Genomic DNA, 19,577 nt, shown 5'->3' with positions numbered 1-19,577 from the left:
AGCTGCCTCTGAAGAGGGGGCATGGGTAGAGGAGGGCATCCTAGAGGATGAAAAAAGGGACCCAGGGAACTGGAGGAGAAACTGGAAAGAGCCAACTTCCTTTGCTTTGTACCCGATCTGTCCCTGTGAAGGTCGTGGTCAGGTGCGTGTGAATCACCGTAAGAGGTGTTTGGACCACTAGTGGCGGCAGACAAATGTGGAAGACGCTCCTGGACCCGAACAAGGACTGTGACACTTTTGTCAGGTCAGAGACTGACTGTGACATGGCAACAGCCCACTCCGGAGGGAGGGGTGTGCTCTCATCCCGGGCGTTAGAGTGCTCCTGTGGGGCAGACATGGTGCAGGACGGGCATAAAGGGGAAGGCTGACCTGAGGACCACTTTCTTTGGCAGAGGGCACAGACGTAATGAATCACAGTTGGCATAGAGGGGCAACGAAAAGCCTCTCTAGGGTTGGGCATAAGTCAAGCCTTGTTAATACTGCTGGGAAGGGATATTTGGGGGGGGGATAGATAAAAGGAGGAAGAGAGGGTAGAGCCTAGTCGATATCAGCGATGATCATCAGTGAGTGTGTGGCTGCCTGTGTTCCCCTCTAGCCGGCGTGAAGCGGCTCTCATGAGCAGATAACTGCAGAAGTGATCCTATTTGCTGAGGCACAAACTGGAATGAAGCATCAGCTGTGCTGAGTCCCAGCAAGCACGATGCACTGAGGTGGGCATGCCTGAAATGCCGGTCGGTGAGGGAAGTGAAAGTACCCTTTCAATTGGCTGAATCACTGGGTACCGGTAGGGAGAGGAAGCTCTGTGATAGGAGCAAAAGCGCGCCGGGAAGACGTGCGCTGTGGAGCGGGGGTGTGGCCAAGTCTGCAGCCAAGGCAAGCCCTTCTATTGGGCTGAATTGGGCGCGCGATTCAAAAGCGCAGTGGTGAGTGGTCAGAGGAAGCCAGGAGGAGGCTTGGCCAGGAAGAAAGGAGGAAGGGGGAGTGGGCCACTGAGTCTGAGGTTGGCCAGGAATGCAGGGCTATACAGAATTACAGCCGCCCTGCCCCATAACAGTGATGCTATGCTTCCCTGACCTGTCGCGCTACAGGGAGGGAATCATACATACCTGCAAGGTGAGCCACGGTCCTCTTCACCGATGAGGATGTCATCAGGATCCCCTGGGTGGAAGGGAATCACTGGTATGGTAAAATCCTCCTCCCAGCACCGTCAACCCCTTAAAAGTAGGAGGAAGGTAACTGCTGGTGACCACCGTCTTCCTCCCAACCCTCTCCGAGGAGTGGGGTCCGGTGGGGAAAAGGCAATGACTGGCCACCGGGAAGTGCACCGAAACACCCATAAAGGTGACAGGGGATTAGGTCCTGCCTGCGGGTCCGAGAGTCGGCGATGTGGGTGACACCACACTGTTCTCTCGGTCTCATGAATGTGGGAAAACAGGGTGAGAAATTACCCCGTTACCCTAAACATAATGAACAACCTGAAAGACAAAGGAAAAAGGTTAATAATACACAACAGGTGACCTGAAATAGAAAACTGCGGATCTGCTTAAACTGAGGTACATGGTGCATGTCGGTGGGTGTATACTGCTGAGGAGGAGTTACACTTAGGTCCATATATATTTGGACAGCGACAACATTTTTCTAATTTTGGTTCTAGACATTACCACAATGAATTTTAAACAAAACAATTCAGATGCAGTTGAAGTTCAGACTTTCAGCTTTCATTTGAGGGTATCCACATTAAAATTGGATGAAGGGTTTAGGAGTTTCAGCTCCTTAACATGTATCACCCTGCTTTTAAAGGAACCAAAAGTAATCGGACAGATTAAATAATTGTAAATAAAATGTTCATTTCTAGTACTTGGTTGAAAACCCTTTGTTGGCAATGACTGCCTGAAGTCTTGAACTCATGGACATCACCAGACGCTGTGTTTCCTCCTTTTTGATGCTCTGCCAGGCCTTCACTGCGGTGGTTTTCAGTTGCTGTTTGTTCGTGGGCTTTTCTGTCTGAAATTTAGTCTTTAACAAGTGAAATGCATGCTCAATTGGGTTGAGATCAGGTGACTAACTTGGCCATTCAAGAATATTCCACTTCTTTGCTTTACTAAACTCCTGGGATGCTATGGCTTTATGTTTCGGGTCATTGTCCATCTGTAGTATGAAACGACGACCAATCAGTTTGGCTGCATTTGGCTGGATCTGAGCACACAGTATGGCTCTGAATATCTCAGAATTCATTCGGCTGCTTCTGTCCTGTGTCACATCATCAATAAACAATAGTGACCCAGTGCCACTGGCAGCCATGCATGCCCAAGCCATCACACTGCCTCTGCCGTGTTTTACAGATGATGTGGTATGCTTTGGATCATGAGCTATACCACGCCTTCGCCATACTTTTCTCTTTCCATCATTCTGGTAGAGGTTGATCTTGGTTTCATCTGTCCAAAGAATGTTCTTTCAGAACTGTGCTGGCTTTTTTAGATGTTTTTTAGCAAAGTCCAGTCTAGCCTTTTTATTCTTGATGCTTATGAGTGGCTTGCACCATGCAGTGAACACTCTGTATTTACTTTCATGCAGTCTTCTCTTTATGGTAGATTTGGATATTGATACGCCTACCTCCTGGAGAGTGTTGTTCACTTGGTTGGCTGTTGTGAAGGAGTTTCTCTTCACTATGGAGATTATTCTGCGATCATCCACCACTGTTGACTTCCGTGGGCGCCCAGGTCTTTTTGCATTGATGAGTTCACCAGTGCTTTCTTTCTTTCTCAGGATGTACCAAACTGTAGATTTTTCCACTCCTAATGTTGTAGCAATTTCTCAGATAGGTTTTTTTTTTCTGTTTTTGCAGCTTAAGGATGGCTTGTTTCACCTGCATGGAGAGCTCCTTTGACCGCATGTTTCATTCACAGCAAAACCTTCCAAATGCAAGCACCACACCTCAAATCAACTCCAGGCCTTTTATCTGCTTAATTGAGAATGACATAACGAAGGGATTGCCCACACCTGTCCATGAAATAGCCTTGGAGTCAATTATCCAATTACTTTTGGTCCCTTTAAAAACAGGGTGGCACATGTTAAGGAGCTGAAACTCCTAAACCCTTCATCCAATTTTAATGTGGATACCCTCAAATGAAAGTTGAAAGTCTGAACTTCAACTGCATCTGAATTGTTTTGTTTAAAATTCATTGTGGTAATGTCTAGAACCAAAATTAGAAAAATGTTGTCTCTGTCCAAATATATATGGACCTAACTGTATTTTCCTTTTCTGTCTAGGGTCAGCCTCCCAGCGACGGCAACATACACCCATGGTTACCTGTGTCGCCCAATGAATTGATAAAGAAATATATATATTAGATACACTCCTCAACATTCAAATTACAACACCAAGAAGGTAAAGTTGTGAAATTATAAAAATTACAGGATTGATAGACTAATGATAAGAAAAATATGACAAAAATGAAACAAAATTTTCAAAACATCACGGTGTGTTCAGCATCACATTTGAGTGCCATGCATGGAAATATTTGTACTTTCACGTCTTGGCATGCGATCAATGAGGTTATTTAAGGTTATCTGAGGAATGTCCCGCTACACTAAATGCACTTGGGCAAAAAATCATCAAGATTTGCTGATGGCAGCTGGCTTTGCAATTGCCGACCAATATACTAAGATTTGTTTGATGGGAGACAAGTTAGGAGATGCTGCGGGCCATGGTAGCATGTTTAGGCCACGCAGGTTGCTCAGAGTAGCACAAACATGTGGTGTTGTGATGTTGCAAAATTGCTCCTGGGAAGTTTAGAAGGGTTCGGCTACCAAACATTACAGCATGTCACCCAAACCATAATCCTGGTAGTACAACCTATGTGATGCTCCCTTGTGAAGGCATCTATATGGTGTTGCTCGTGTGGTCTCCAGACCAATCTCCGACAATCTCCAAGCTCAATTTTTGTGTTTTTTTCTTTGTATTTTTGAATTCTGTGCAAGCTGGGGTATGGCCTCCCTCTCGTAAGCTGGAAATTATATTTAAAGGCTTCCCCTGACTGGTGTCCACTGATTGGGACCCGGTCCTTTTGTCTGCCCTTATTCACACACTGACGTCAACTTTGACACATAAGGTTTTTAATATTAGACAGTGCTGGACCGTCCCGACCACAGAGCCACCTAGTCGATGGTGGGACGGCTTTTATGCTATATTTGATCAAATAATTACTAAGAACTCTGTATTACTTAAATGCACTTTTGCTTTTTATTTAATTACAGCAGGATTTTTCTCATTTTGCCTTTTGTAGGTTTTGTATGCTTTATGGCCAATGTGAACATGGGTTTATATGCTGCATGTATACCAACTCAAACCAAGTTCAATTTTTGTGTTTCAATCTTTGACTATTATTGCATCCAAGACAAAAGTGGGACACAACGCTGGATAGGAAAAACCTATATTTCAGCCTGCATTGCTGTCTCGATTTGCACTATGATAGACTTTAAAGCCAACCTGTCACCAGGTTTAGCTGATATGAGGTAAGGCCACTACCTTTCAGGCCTGATGTACAGCATTCTTTAATGCTGTGTATCTGCCCCCAACTCGACCTGAAGGAGAAGAAAAATAGCTTTTATTATACTCACCTGCGGGGCGATCTGGTCCGAGGGGTGTCAATGTTCTTGGTCTGGCGCCTCCATCTTCTTACGATCGTCGCCCTCCTTCTGGCTTCATGTGAATGACGCGTCCCTACGTCATCCACACAGTCTTCCAGGCGTTCCTGCGCAGGCACACTTCTCTGCCCTGACTAGGGCAGAGCAAAGTACTGCAGTGCGCATGCGCCGGGGCTCTTTGACCTTTCCTGGCGCCTGTGCACTGCAGTACTTTACTCCCCTTGGACCAGATCGCCCTGCAGGTGAGTATAATAAAAGCTATTTTTCTATTATCAGGCCTGAAAGGTGGTGGCCTTATCTCATATCGGTCAAAACTGGTGACAGATGCCCTTTAACAACGGTGGCGAGAAGTCAATGTAACGCCTCTAATTGGACATTGAGATTGTAGCTCAGTATTGTGTAAAACCGTCTTGTGGTTTGTGTACACACTGTTTGACACCTTAGGCTTGGTTATGTGACATCCAGTTTCAATTGCAGTACAAAATGGATCAATCATGGAACCAGAGGTACGGCAATTTCTTCAAAGTGTCCTAGGAGAATTATCCAGCATGACGCCAGGCCACATGTTGCTTTTGCTACTGTGAGCAGCGTACATAACGAAAGAATACTACCATGGCCTGCAGAATTTCTGGAAAAGTACATCCAGGACGTCATTGGTTGGCAATTTGAAAAGGAGTCGACAGCAGAGGATTTTGACGATTTCCATCATTAAGTAGATACAGCTTGGCAGAACATCCCTCAGCCAACCACTAATCATCTCAAGGATACCAGCCAAGACGTGTAAGTGCATGTATTTCTGCATGTGGCGCTTATACTCGATACTGAATAAATCTAGATGATTTGCAAATTTTGCGGAGTACATATCAAACAGTTAAAAACAAAAACTCAGTCACCTTTGACGGATCCATGATGACAGTGGGAACAAAATTAAGGAAAATATGATTGCAGTCGGTGCGGATACTGGGATTATTAAAAGCAACTTCTAATTCATCCATAGCCTCAAGCAGTAGACGTTCCCCTTCATTTTGTAAATACTCAAATGAAGCTTCCTGAAGAAAGACAAATCAAAAATGTTTATTCACAGCAAATACTCTGGGATGTTTTCTTGGTTCCCCTAATTGCACTGATGCATTATTCATCTTTATGTTCTAAACAGTGCTGCTGGGCACTGCAGTTCGGCTCCTTTTCTCTTCAATGAGGCTTGATCTGCAGCAGTCTCCAGCAACCACGAAACAGTATACGGAATTATGATGTACTGCTTCGTACAGTGATTACATTCTGCCGCTGGCTGAGGTGATAACAGCTGATTGGTGACAGCGTTGTGTATAGGACCGCCACCGAACTTATATTTATGACCTATCCTAAGAATATGTTATCAATATAAAACTAATGGTCAGCTTTTTAACTTGGAAACATCAATGAGCCAAAAAATTGGCAAAAAAAAGGCCTAGTTATTTAGGACCATCCATAAAAGGATATACATTATACGATTATATACAAAATTGTCCTAGCTTATCTATTACTAATTAAAATATTTTAGGAAAGAAGCAAGAAATTGGAAATAAACAGTACCTTTGTAACAAGGTCAGAATGTCGAATAATGGCACGGATGAAGAATCTGTAATCAGTAACCTCTATACCGGCTGCTACTTTGGCTGCGCCAAGATAGAGGTGCATTTTGTGGTTTGCACAAGGAACAGCGGTCAAGTCAAAGTTTCTCATTCTGTTTAGCTCCAGCTGAAAGGCCAGGGCAGGCTCTAGATGTCTGTAAATGCGATCCTCAGCAAACTAAGAAAAGCAAAAAATTACTTAAACATTGTTTCAACGTATACACAAAACCAACATTTAGTGAATTACCCAATAATATAGTAAATTAGACAAACCTCATCTCGTGCTCTAAACGTGAAGAATTTGGGGAACTCTCTCTGCAAAAAAGCAAAAATGAATCACATCTGTGAACAAACTACTCTTATTTACTCTTTGTTTGCACTTCAAGCATTTATGCCATACAGAACTTTCAGACAGAACTGGAAAACCCATCTCTACAAGAAAGCTTACAGCCTCACCCCGCTGTCACCTCACCAACACTTAAACTTGCCCTCTCCTTTCTGTACCAGCCTGACATTGTTCGTTTGTTCTCTGTAATATTTGTATTTTGTATGTAACCCCTTTTCATGTACAGCACCATGGAATCAATGGTGCGCTAAAAATATTAATAACAATAGTAGTAATAATAACAATAGTAACAACAGTAGTAATAACACTAATAATAATGCCATTCCCACAGGACATTGTTCAATAAAGGAAGGCCCCATTAAAAGGAATCTGTCACTGGGTATGTGCTGTCCTGCCTGACAGATGCTCTTACGCCTCCTGTTGATTCACAGCTATCTCCCTATATCAATACATCTTTGAAAGAGGCAATATGAGAGATTTTGACTGCTGTGGAGGGCCAAATCAATAGGATGAAATGAATTTGGCTACATATTAACATATTATTTAATATTAATAGTACATTTCATTGTGCAATGTTTAGCAGAATGATGTTGACTAGCTGTTACAACGAATGTAGGTTACAATAGAGCTTATTATAACATTTACTGTTACCATCAACAGCTGATCTAGATCATATATTATAAAGTTGGTAAAAATCTGCATATCATACTGCTCCTATAATTCAGTAGATGTACCTTAATTAACAGCTCCCACCACAAAAGAATAATGACCCCCATCAGTATGATGACCTCACACAGTATGATGTCTCTACAGCCCTTTCACACAAACCGTATGATTTCTTCCTAGCTCCCCACACAGTATGATGTTCCCATCGCCCTTCCACACAAACCGTACGATTCCCTCCTACAGCCCTCACACACAGTAAGATGGCGCCCACAATTATCTCCCGAGATCTCGGTGCCGAGATCTCCATCTGTGCATGCGCCGCCACCGCACAGGGAACCGTAGAAGAACTGCCGGGGCCTTCTGGCCTTTCACAAAATGTCAGGAGAGACCCCGCAGCACCGCACTGCCACCGGGGACACAACGCAGCGGCGCGCCGATAAGGTGCATACGCATTATAAGACGCACCCCCATTTCCCCCCAAATTTGGGGGAAAAAAGTGTGTCTTATAATCCGAAAAATATGGTAATTAAGCTGGGATGTCACACAAATGGCACTTCGCAGTTCCTTTTTTGTGTAGCACAGCTATTATCTCGGACAAGGTGTTATCAGATCATGCTCTTGTGCTAACCAAGTGTCTTCATCGTGCTCGAATAATATATTAGAGTCCCCGCGCCTGCATGTCTTGCGGCAGTTCGACAGCCGCAGGGAATTAAACATATTTTTCGAGCATACCGAAGTCACTCGGTGAGCACATGAGCATGCTGAGATAATGCCTTACCCGAGCACGTTTGCTCATCACTACTAATTATCATAACAAAATGTTCACCAACCTGCTGAGCTATCAAGAAGGTGATTCTCCGAAGACCATAGTCTACCAAGATATTCTTCTGAAAAAAAAGAAATTGGGTTAATAACAAAACAAATACCTTCAAGTAATTATTTCCTTCAAGAAATGCATGTAGAATTACATCTTTTATACTAGACCGTTATCATTTTCATCTGAGGCAAACCAAATTATTATGGCTGTAAAAGTCAGACTTCAGGCTATTTCACTATAGGCCTTTGCCTTAAACAGTAAAATATACTCAAGAAACTATTACAGTGCACACCTTTGACTGGGAGAAAGTTCTAAACGTTGTCACCAGCTCCTCATCCTCCATTCGCTCTGCTGACCTTATAGCCACATTCAGAATGTGGATGGGTTCTTCACAGATGTTCTAAGGCCAAAAAAGATAAGAATATTAAAATCGCTTGGTAAAAAAATCAAACGGAAAGTTGTGTATTATTTTGACAATTAATACTGTATTCTGATGTAACCTGGAAACAATCTAAAATGTGTTTTTTTAATATGAGCAGTGGTACCAGCTTATTTTAATGTGCAAGTTTGTAACCCAGGAGAGACGTGTTGGCCCATTCACACTGTAGACTTTTATAGCACAAGAGAGGCATTTATTAGAGGCTAGGACCCATCAGAGAAGTGTCACCTTGTGGTGGTTGATGGGCTCACACGAATTGGCAAATTTATGCGCTAAGAACCTTCACTTTTGTAAGTAATTTTTTGAATTTTTTTTACTTTTTATTACAGTTTAATCAGCAATTATGATAGATTCTGTGTTGGCATGTGTATTGGTCTCTACAGAGTGCTGCTGCGTTCCTCCTATTTGCAAGAAATGTATTCATTGCAGTTGGCACCTGCTCATACTATATGGAAGTGCAGGTCAGGTTTTTTGTTCTATGCAGTTTTTTCCGCACGTATAGCTTGATAAATGTTCCTCAGTGTGGCTTTTCCCATCAAACGCAATAAATATTTGTAATGTACTGTCCTCCCACAATGGACTCAAAGCACAGCCTGGACGTTCTTTTTATGTTACCTGCATAGTTGACAAGCACAGGGGTCAGTGGCTGTCACATAAGCAATCATCCTTTAACACCCACTAATGCAATTTCTTCAGAAGGTCAAAATTAACTTCTCTGTATACTTTTGGAGTGTGGAAGAAAATTTGAGAATTTGAAGAAAACTAGGCAGGAATAAAAGAACTTATAATCTCCCTGCAAATGTTACACTTGGTTAGATTCGATTGCAGGACCCTTGCAACAATGCTGACCACTGGGCAGAAGACGGCGACGCTGAGAAGTCCAGACCAGAGCAGCGGCCAATGAGAAGAGGTATTTTTTTTTTTAATGTCTGGAGCATTATATGCGGACCAGCATATACTGGAGCATTATATGAGGCCCAGCATATATTGGAGCATTATATGGGGCCCAGCATTTACTGGAGCATTATATGGGGCCCAGCATTTACTGGAGCATTATAAAGCCCATCATATACTGTATGTAGCATTATATGAGGCAGATTATATATGGAGCAACCTATCGGGCCCAACATATACACTGTATGGAGCATTAAATATGGAGCAATATATGGGGCCTTCATATACTGTATGGAGCATTATATAAGGCCCATTATGTATGAAGAATTATATGGGGCCCGTAATGTATGGCACATTATATGAGGCCCATAATGTATGGAGAAATATATGGGTCCCATTATAAATGGAGTAATATATGGTGCCCATCATATACTGTATGGAGCATTATATGGGGCTCATTATGTTGGAGCAATATATGTTGCTCATTATACTGTATGGAGCACTATATGGGGCTCAATATTCTGTATGGAGCACTATGTTGTACCCATAATACTGTATAGAGAAATATATGAGACTCATTCTGTATGGAGCAATATATGGGGCTTATTCTGTATGGAGCACTATGTTGTGTCCATAATACTGTATAGAGGACTACTGTCCAGTTTTTGAGCTATTGTAGAAATTACAATAGATATCACTCATGTAATGTAAGTAGTAAGTGAAAATATTGGCACTGTACTAATCCTATATTTCTCTGCAGTACCTGTGCATCATGACTGTGTTAGGCTAGGTTCACATTGCGTTAGGGGCATCCGTTTAACGGATCCGTTAAAAGGATTTTCTAACGCAGATGTCATTTTTTTACATCATTTGTGACCATAGAGCTAACGTATGCGCTAACGCATGGTAGCAGTTTGTTACCATGTGCTACCACGCATTAGACCATACAGGTCTAAGCACAGCGAACACGTCCGTTCGCCCCGACGCACCCTCGGACGCTGCAGACCGCGTCCGAGGGTGTGTCATGAAGTAATGCACCATTGCTAACGCATGACGATTTTGGCATGCGTTAGGATGCGCTACAGTTATTGCGGGCAATGGCAGCGTTAACGCATCCGTTACATAGCGTTAGTGCCGCTATGTAATGGATGCGGTCAGAGCATTGCCCGCGACGCAATGTGAACCCAGCCTTAAAGGGGCCCCCGAAGACCTGGAGCCAGCCCTGTATGGCAGCACCATTATAAGCAGATGTGTTACTTTTAACAACAAACAAGTACTTTATTATAAACATACCATGTCTATATTATTAGTGCGATCATGAAGTTATGGATGGAGGAAATTGTTTTAAAAAAAGGGGCAGCTACCTTGTTGTCTTCTTCATCATAAAACGTAGATCGGGCCTCACTGAACAACGGAGGAGGATCTGCAAAGCAGGAAATGACCTCATCAAAGTTCCTACAAGGAGAGATATCTGTTAAAATTGCATGACGTGCCTGTGTTTAGGCTGCTGACAGAAATTATTGCACCAACGTTTTAAAAAGGAGCACAATAACCTGATGTAAAAGTACAGACATTAAAATATATAATCTAAAGCAGGTCTAATGAGAAGAGTCATATACAATTCAGGTTGTGTTTTCTACAAAGTATTGAAGAACTACCTTGTGAAATCTTCAAATTTGTCAAAAGCCACCATAACTCCCATCCTCTGGCACAAAGGAGAAAAACCACTGTCCATAAAAAGCTCACTACTTTGGCGGTTTAGCTCTAGGTGTGTGGCACTGATAGGCAAAGACATCCTGTAGAGGAAGACGTTGCAACATGAAAATTGAGGACGGCACAGACTCTGGCTCATAATGCTCTACTGGCTGCTCCATTGTGAACAGTTACTGTGTATAGAACAGAGCAGTCTAACACTAAAAAGAAGGCGACGTAAATGTAAAAACATTGCCGATAAAGCATTTCAGGTTAGTTATGTGAAACAAAATGAGTACTTAGAAACCACGGCTCGTATAAACTGTAGAAGACAAAAATTCTTGAAAGTCCATCCTAATTAAACGCATTAAAGTACCACCATCTGTATATAGAAAGCATAATCGCTAAAAACAGGCTGAAGAATATCATGCCTTATCAGATATAAATACGGTACATAACTCAATCTTTTTTGCAAACTTTAAACAATTTTGATATAAAATTGTGGATAGTTACATAGGTTACAAGGAAAGCAAGGAGTCAATATGGCCACAATTAAAGCTGCAATAGCTTTCAACTTTCTTGATCTTTGAAGCCAGCAACCAAGAAGCAAGGCATATAACTGTGCATACCTAGGTTTGCCATTCAGATTCCTGGACGAGCTAGATGGCAACCACTATGAGGGTTGTGATGGCAATCATATACAGGTTGCAACGCAACATCCTTATGCATGGTAGAGAAATGGTTGGACAGAACTGAGGACGCGTTGAGTTTTTGCAACCGGAAATGTTACTTTTAGAGCATGTCCTTCTCAGCAAGTCTGATTTCAAAGAGAATTCTTCTTAGACTCTCCTAAAATAATTGACAGTATTCATCTAGCTACACTACAGTCCTCCACCATCATGTTACTGACACAGCGATGCTTCCAGCCTTTCAAAAGAGGCTTCACAATTTTTCCAAATAAAAAATTGTAAAATGCTATATACTGTATTTCAAATATGAAATATCAAGAGAATGCCAAGAGTTTGCAAAGCAGTAATCAAAGCGAAAGGTGGCTAGTTTGAAGAACCTAGAATATAAGAGATATTTTCAGTTGTTTCACACTTTTTTGTTAATTATATAATTCCACATGTTTTATTTCATAGTTTTGATGCCTTCAGAGTGAATCTACAATTTTCAGAGTCATGAAAATAAAGAAAACTCTTTGAATGAGAAGGTGTGTCCAAACTTTTGGTCTGTACTGTACATCATCTGCTGTAGCTACTTAGCACAGTCACATACATATATAGTACTCTGCTAAATGTTTAGGCAGGTGTGTAGAAAATGCTGCAAAATAAAAATGCTTTCAAAATTAGAAGTGTTAGTAGTTTATTTCAATTATATATTAAAAAAAAAGGTCAATGAATAAACAAAAAATAAATCTAAATCAAACCAATATTTGGTTTGACCTTAGCCCTAAAAACAGCATTAACTGTTTAAAATACATTTGTCCAAAATCAGGTGTATGGATAACCAATTATTCCAAACAATGATTATGATCATCTTTTTCATATTTGGTTTGAAACATAGTAATTAACTCAGACTGGAATAATTAAAACTGGATGAGGAACAGTCAAACTCTGCTATAAAGGTGAAGTTGTGGAAAACAGTTTCATAACTGAGCACCGCACAAGATACAAGGCTGTACTGCATCACTGAGGTCTCTCTTAGGCAAAGATTTCAAAGCAGACTGGGGTTTCAAAATGTGCTGTTCGAATGCTTCTGAAAAAGTATCAAGAATTGGGCAATACTGAGAAAGGGAGACGCAGTGGTTGGCCAAGGAAACTTGCAAGGAATGTGAAGCAGATAAAAAATACTTTATGCATACTTGCCTTGGAAATCAAAAGATTGCTGAACCAATGCCATCAATTCAAACTGGCAGCAACCAGTGGAAAACAGTTACACCCATTTACTGTTGGGAGGAGTCTGGCCAGAAGTGGTCTTCACAGAAGAATGTGGCCAAAAAGCCTTGCCATTAACATGAAAACAAGACCTAGCAACTCAATTATGCACAAAAACACTGGATCTAGGGTGTAAAAATATCAGCAGGTGATCTAGAATGATCAATCAAAATGTAAAATATTTTTCTGTAACAGAAGGCTCTTTGCTCTCTGAAGGCATGGTGGAAGTTGCTTGCAAGTTTGGTGCTGCATTTCAGCAAATGGAGTTGGCGATTTGATGAGTTTCCTTAATGTTCACAATGCTGAAAAATACAGGCATAAACTTATTCATCATGAAATACTATCAGGGGGCTTTTGATTGGTACTATGTTTTGGGTCGATGTCCTGATACAGAATAAATTTAGCGCCAATGTCATTAAGAACTTTCTTCTGTGTGAAGAAATACATGGACTCCTGGAAGTGATGATATGGCAGCCACAGAACCCTGATCTCATCATCAAGCCTGTCTGGGATTACATGAACAAGCAGAAGGATTTTAGCAAGCCTTCATGCAGAGAATATTTGTGGTTACTTCTCCAAGATGTTTTGAACAACATATCTGCTAAATTACTTAAAACATCTGTGCAACTGTACCTAGAAAAATATGTGGCTTTGAAAAAAAAAAAAAAAAAAAAAAAATGGTCACACGAAATACTATTTGATTTAATAATATTTGATTTAACCTTTGGCCATCCATTTTCCTAATTGTTAAACTAATATTTCCTGCTTTGCATTATTTGTTCCACACAGACCTCAAACTTTTGCACAGTACTGTATTTCATTATGTGCTGTGACTGTGCAATTGCCGCAAGATCATGGCCATAAGTAACAGTTGTACACACAGGTAACCATGGGACATCCTAAAGCCATCCCAAGGGAGAGAGCAGAATAACTTGTTCCAATCAGGTTGGGCGACCACCGCTTGGCAGCACCTTCCTACCTAGGCCGGTCTCTGCTGAGGCGCAAGTATGTACCCTGTAGAATCCTGCAAATGTATGAAGAGATGACCAGGTAGCGACCTTACAAATCTGGGTTGCAGAAGCCTAGTGGCGAACGGCACAGGAGTCTCCCACCGCCAGAGAGGAGTGAGCCCTCACTCCTGGAGCGGGTGGTTTGTCTTTGACAAGATAAGCCTCCAGAATAGCTAAGTCGACCCAATGGCCGACAGACTTGGAGGCAGGGAGTCCCTTCCGGCGACCCTCAGTAATGACGAACAAGGAATCTGATCGTCTGAAGCATGCGGTCCTTCAGAGGTAGAAGTGCAGTGCTCTGACTAGGTTCAGCTTGTGGAGAGAACTTTCCAGGGGATGTACGGGTAGAAGGATGGAAGGACAATATCCTTGTTAATATGGAAAGGAAAAACCATTTTAGGAAGGAGGGCATTGGCCGAATAACCACTTTATCCTGGTGAAAGACAAGGAAGGGAGAGCAGCGGGAGAGCAGCAAGAGAGCTGCTAATTCAGAGACCCATCTAATGGAAGTGATTGCAACTAAAAAGGCAACCTTCCAGGAGAGAAGAGAACACGAGATACCCTGGATGGGCTTGAAGGAGCATTCCTAAAATACTCTCAAAACTAGGTTAAGGTCCCACAGGGGAACGACATGGTGGCGCAAGATGAACCACTCCCTGAAGGAAGGTCCTGAACTAGGGGAGAGATGCAAATGGAGAACTTTGCTGAAATAGGAGTGTGCCAATGTAAGGAGGTTGCGGGGACCCTTATGTACCGACTCTGTCCTTTACGCTGTTCACCTGTGTCACATACGGCACACTGATGTTTGATTAACATTTTACTATTGGATGCACTGTAATGTAAATGTATTTGTCATGTGCTGCAGCATAGGGATAGATTAGGAAGTAGTGCAGGACCATAAGGGATTTAGAATAGAGGGGCACATTAGAGATAGAGAATAGGATAGATAAGAGTTAGTTACATACAAGCAGCATAGGGGTTAAGCAGATAGAAGGAGTCTCACAGCAGAGTAGCACAGAGCAGGGAGGTATAGGAAAGGCACTTCCTGATTAGACAGATGCCCGGGCACCTTGCCCAAAGGCAGGACATGTGAGCAGAGTATTACAGGCCGTGGGGATAAAGCGGTTTCAGTAAGGGGTCCCGGGCTGAGAAACGTGCAGGTGGTCACTAGCTAATACAGAACTGTTCCAAGGAAGGATCCAAAGCTAGCTGATGGGATTAGGAGGCAGCTGAGTCGGTGAGCCAGTTACCCTGTAATTCGCACCCGGACCAGGGAAACGGCGGTGGGCCTGGAGCACGAGTGGCACAGAGACTGTCCAGAAGGAGGACAAGGAATGTACAAGGAAACAGATGGGACACGGATTGTCCAGGGATATAGTTGAGCTTGCAGGGAAAGGGAAGCTGATGCAGAAGTCTGTCCGGATGACAGGGAAAGATAAGATGTCTCTTTGTTTAACTTGTGTTACCTGTGTGAATAATGCAGATAAGATGTCTCTGTGTTTAACTTGTGCTGCCTGTGTGAATAATGCAGATAAGAAGATGGAATGAGCCCGCATGTTGGACCTTATCACTGATCTGTCATGATGAGGGTGGCAGATGGGATCCTGTGATTTGTTCGGAGGAACAGGAGCTGGAGGTGGCTGAAAGGTTAGGTAAACGTTCAAGGGCCTGTACCAGAGACAGGGATACCTCGGTAAGGAGAGATACTGATTAAGAAATAGCAACAGCCCACTCCGGGGTGGGGGATGTACTCTCTGGGCAGAAGGCCAAGGCCTGACCTGTGGGCCACTTCTTTTTGCAGAGGGCACAGGCATAGTGAATAGTGATGTGGGAGGTACGGGAGTGAGACTCCCTGGGTCTGTGCATATATAGGACCAGGACGACTCCCTGGAGCGGAGAGGGGATGCTGAGGAGGGCTAAGTCTTGATGGACAGGAAAAAATAGCCTGAACAGAGCCTACCCACCATTCCTGGATATGGAGGAGAGTGGTTCAGCAGAAGGAACAGCGTTGTACGGGCACCAGAAGGAGATGGAAGGGGTGGGCTAAAGCAGGGTATGCTGAAAGCCTGCACTGAAGATAAAAGGAGCACCCTTTTAGAAGGGAAAATGCACACTGGAGACCTTGCATGCTGATTGGTTGGCGCTTGCAAAAGGGGCAGTAATCAGACTCTGCTTCAAATGAAAGCCATAGGCCGGAAAAAAAGCGTGAGACATTGTGCGTTGATTGGTTGGCATTCGCAGGGGTCGTCAACGAGCCCAGCGTGATAATGAAGGGATGCAGAAAAAAAAAAAGGAGCGCGCGAGCCATCGATTCCTGACTGGCTGACGCTCACAAGGGGGGGTGTTGGCACGTCGGAGAACATGCGCTAGATGGGGGAACGGTGATCTTTTCCTCTTTGTGATGCCTCCCAGCCACCTGAAGAGGGACTGTGGAGAAGGAGGTACCTCTCTAGACGAGGTTCCGACTCCTTCTCCTTCCTGAAGACAACATCAGGAACCACAGGTGAGGGGGGGGGTCAAAGGAAAAAATGTAAGCTTTCTCCTTCCCGAACCATCATGGTCCCAGACGGTGCAGAAGAGATGGTGTCAACCATGAAGAGAGGAGGGCCACTGAGACGTGTCCAACGCCTTTCCCAGGAGGGGGCTGGGGAACAGGCAAAGGATCAGCAGCCACAATCCATTCTGAGACACGTTTGAAGCATCAGGGGGAAAGGTCCTGCCCCGCAGACCACAGAGTGGGCGATGTGGACGGCACACCACAATGTTCTCTCGGTCGCTATTTTGGGAAAACAAGGTGAGACTTTACACCCCATTACCCTGAAGAGCAGAATCTTAAAGGGAAAAGGTTAATAACACACAACAGGGTGACCAAAAGAGACAAATGAACGGACCTGAAATTAGATTGAGGTCTGCCTCCTACTGACACTAAGGCCTGTTTCACACTTCCGTTTTTGTGTCCGCCAAACGGATCCGTTTCCGTTTTTTTGACGGAAACTGATGCAAACGGATCCGTTTTTAAAAAAACGGATCCGTTTTTTTGACGGATCCGCGGTAACCACTAATGGAAGTCTATGGGACAAAAAAAACGGATCCTGCAAAAAAATGGCGGATCCGTTTTTTTACGGAAACCAACGGATTTTGACGGATTTGAAAAAACGGAAGTGTGAAACAGGCCTAAGCTAAAACTCGCTAGCTTTGTGCCGGTCGATGGGTGTATACTGCTGGGGAGGAGCTAACTCTTATTACCTAAAGTCAGCCTCCTAGCGACAGCAGCATACACCCATGGTTACTTGTGATCCCCAATGGAGCAATAAAGAAATGCAACTCATCCCACAAAAAACAAGACCTCATATATTTATTTGTTGTAAAAGTAAAATATTAGAACTCATGGAATACAAAAAATACAAAATAACAAAAAGTGAATAAAACAGTTTAGATAAGTAATTTTTTTTGCTTCATCATTTTAAAAGCAATGAATTGAACTTTTTTATAGCTCATGATTTTGATATAACCATCCATCCATCTCTATATATAAAAGTGAATGTATGTATGTACAGTACAGACCAAAAGTTTGGACACACCTTCTCATTCAAAGAGTTTTCTTTATTTTCATGACTATGAAAAGTGTAGATTCACTCTGAAGGCATCAAAACTATGAATTAACACATGTGGAATTATATACCAGAACTGTTCAAAAGAAGCTGAGCTGTGATTGGTTGCTATGGGCAACAGTTTTCCTTGCAACCAATCACTAAGCATCTCTCATTTCACCAGAGCTGGTTAAAAGAAGCTGAGCTGTGATTGGTTGCTATGAGCAAGCTTTCCCACTTGACAATACCTCAGCAGACACTGACATGGTGGGAGAAATCTAGCATCCCCGGGAACATAAGCTCCCAGGAATTGTCTGCTTCCCTGAAAGGAGCAGAGAGCACATAATAATCTTTATTTTTATACAGCGCTAACATATTCCGCAGCGCTTTACAGTTTGCACACATTATCATCACTGTCCCCGATGGGGCTCACAATATAATTTCCCTATCAGTATGTCTTTGGCACATGACAGAAATGAATCCCCCCCTCCCTGCTCATATCCCCATCACACATCCTCCATCCCTTAGGCACATCTTCCCTCATAAAGGGATCATTGGTATGGAAGTCAGAGCATATCCATCCAGGGCTTTGGTTTTGACCCCAAACCTCTCTTAAAGGGATCCCTGGTATGGAAGTTAGGACCGTTCCACTCAGCTCTGTGGTTCTGACCCCAGGGTCTCTTAAAGGGATCATTGGTATGGAAGTTAGGGCAAATCCACGCTGCACTTTGGTACTGACCCCAGGCCTTTCTTAAAGGGATCTCCGGTACGGAAGTCAAGGCAACTCCATTCAGTGCTTTGGTTCTGACCCCAGGCTCTCTTAAAGGGATCTCTGGTATGGAAGTTAGGGCAAATCCCTCAACGCACTGATTCTGACCCCAGGGTTCTATAAAAGAGATCATTGGTATGCAAGTCACAGCAAATCCATTCAGCGCTCTGGTTCTAACCCAAGGCCCCTCTTAAAGGGATCTCAGGTTTGGAAGTGAGGGCAAATCCAATCTGCGCTTTGGTACTGACCCCAGGCCTCTTTTAAAGGGATCTCCGTTATGGAAGTTAGGGTAAATCCCTCAGCGCTCTGATACTCACCCCATGCTTCTATTAAAGGGATCATTGGTATGGAAGTCAGGACAAATCCACTCAGCGCTCTGGTTTTGACACCAGGCCTCTCTTAAAGGGATCCCCAGTATGGAAGTTAGGACCGTTCCACTCAGCGCTCTGGTTCTGACCCCAGGCTGACGGAATGATGTGGGATATTAGTGGTAGTAGTCTAGTAGCTCTGGCTGACGGGAGGATGTGGGATATTAGGGGGAGTAGTCCGGTGGCTTTGGCTGACAGGATGATGTGGGATATTAGTGGTAGTAGTCCGGTGGCTCTGGCTGACAGGATAATGTGGGATATTAGGGGTAGTAGTCCGGTGGCTCTGGCTGACAGGATGATGTGGGATTATATTAGGGGTAGTAGTCCGGTAGCTCTGGCTGACGGGATGATGTGGGATATTAGAGTGAATGTGGCTATGCGGAGTGGGCGGGGCTCTACACTCAGCTTTATATATATATATATATATATATATATATATATATATAATCATTACAATTTGTTATAACTAATCGTAGTTAGTTACTATGCCCGGGCAGCGCCGGGCACTTCAGCTAGTCTATATATATATATATATATATATATATATATATATATATATATATATATATATATATATATATATATATATATATAGAGTGTTTGTGTGTATCGGACACGCCCACTCCACATAGCAACCAATCACTAAGCATCTTTTATTTCACCAGAGCTGTTTAAAAGAAGCTGAGCCGTGACTGGTTGCTATGAGCAACATTTTTCCTTGCAAACGGTTGTGGTAACTGAGGCCTATTATTCTTACCATTTCTATAGTGTTATTGTCCTTCTGTAAAGCTG

At 43.1% G+C, this 19,577-nt stretch overlaps 1 protein-coding gene across 5 annotated transcripts in view; it reads right to left on the bottom strand.

The window, feature by feature from the left end:
* ACACB (acetyl-CoA carboxylase beta) overlaps nucleotides 1–19,577 on the bottom strand; it is a 398,726-nt gene that overhangs the window by 85,560 nt on the left and 293,589 nt on the right. For 4 of the 5 annotated variants that reach the window (XM_073582603.1, XM_073582605.1, XM_073582607.1 and 1 more), the window contains 7 exons: nucleotides 11,078–11,215; nucleotides 10,784–10,874; nucleotides 8,379–8,486; nucleotides 8,100–8,156; nucleotides 6,531–6,572; nucleotides 6,220–6,435; nucleotides 5,541–5,696 (listed from right to left, as the gene is read on the bottom strand). In XM_073582603.1, the coding sequence (XP_073438704.1) occupies nucleotides 5,541–5,696; nucleotides 6,220–6,435; nucleotides 6,531–6,572; nucleotides 8,100–8,156; nucleotides 8,379–8,486; nucleotides 10,784–10,874; nucleotides 11,078–11,215 (808 nt within the window). The remainder of the gene's footprint in view (nucleotides 1–5,540; nucleotides 5,697–6,219; nucleotides 6,436–6,530; nucleotides 6,573–8,099; nucleotides 8,157–8,378; nucleotides 8,487–10,783; nucleotides 10,875–11,077; nucleotides 11,216–19,577) is intronic. The other variant, XM_073582604.1, reaches the window with a different exon arrangement.

Source organism: Dendrobates tinctorius, unplaced genomic scaffold (genome assembly GCF_039654945.1).
Source record: "Dendrobates tinctorius isolate UK_male_01 unplaced genomic scaffold, ASM3965494v1 ptg000073l, whole genome shotgun sequence".
In the NCBI taxonomy this organism is placed as follows: domain Eukaryota; kingdom Metazoa; phylum Chordata; class Amphibia; order Anura; family Dendrobatidae; genus Dendrobates; species Dendrobates tinctorius.
Note: the sequence above shows the minus strand (reverse complement) of the source record. Positions and strands in the feature narration are given on the sequence as shown.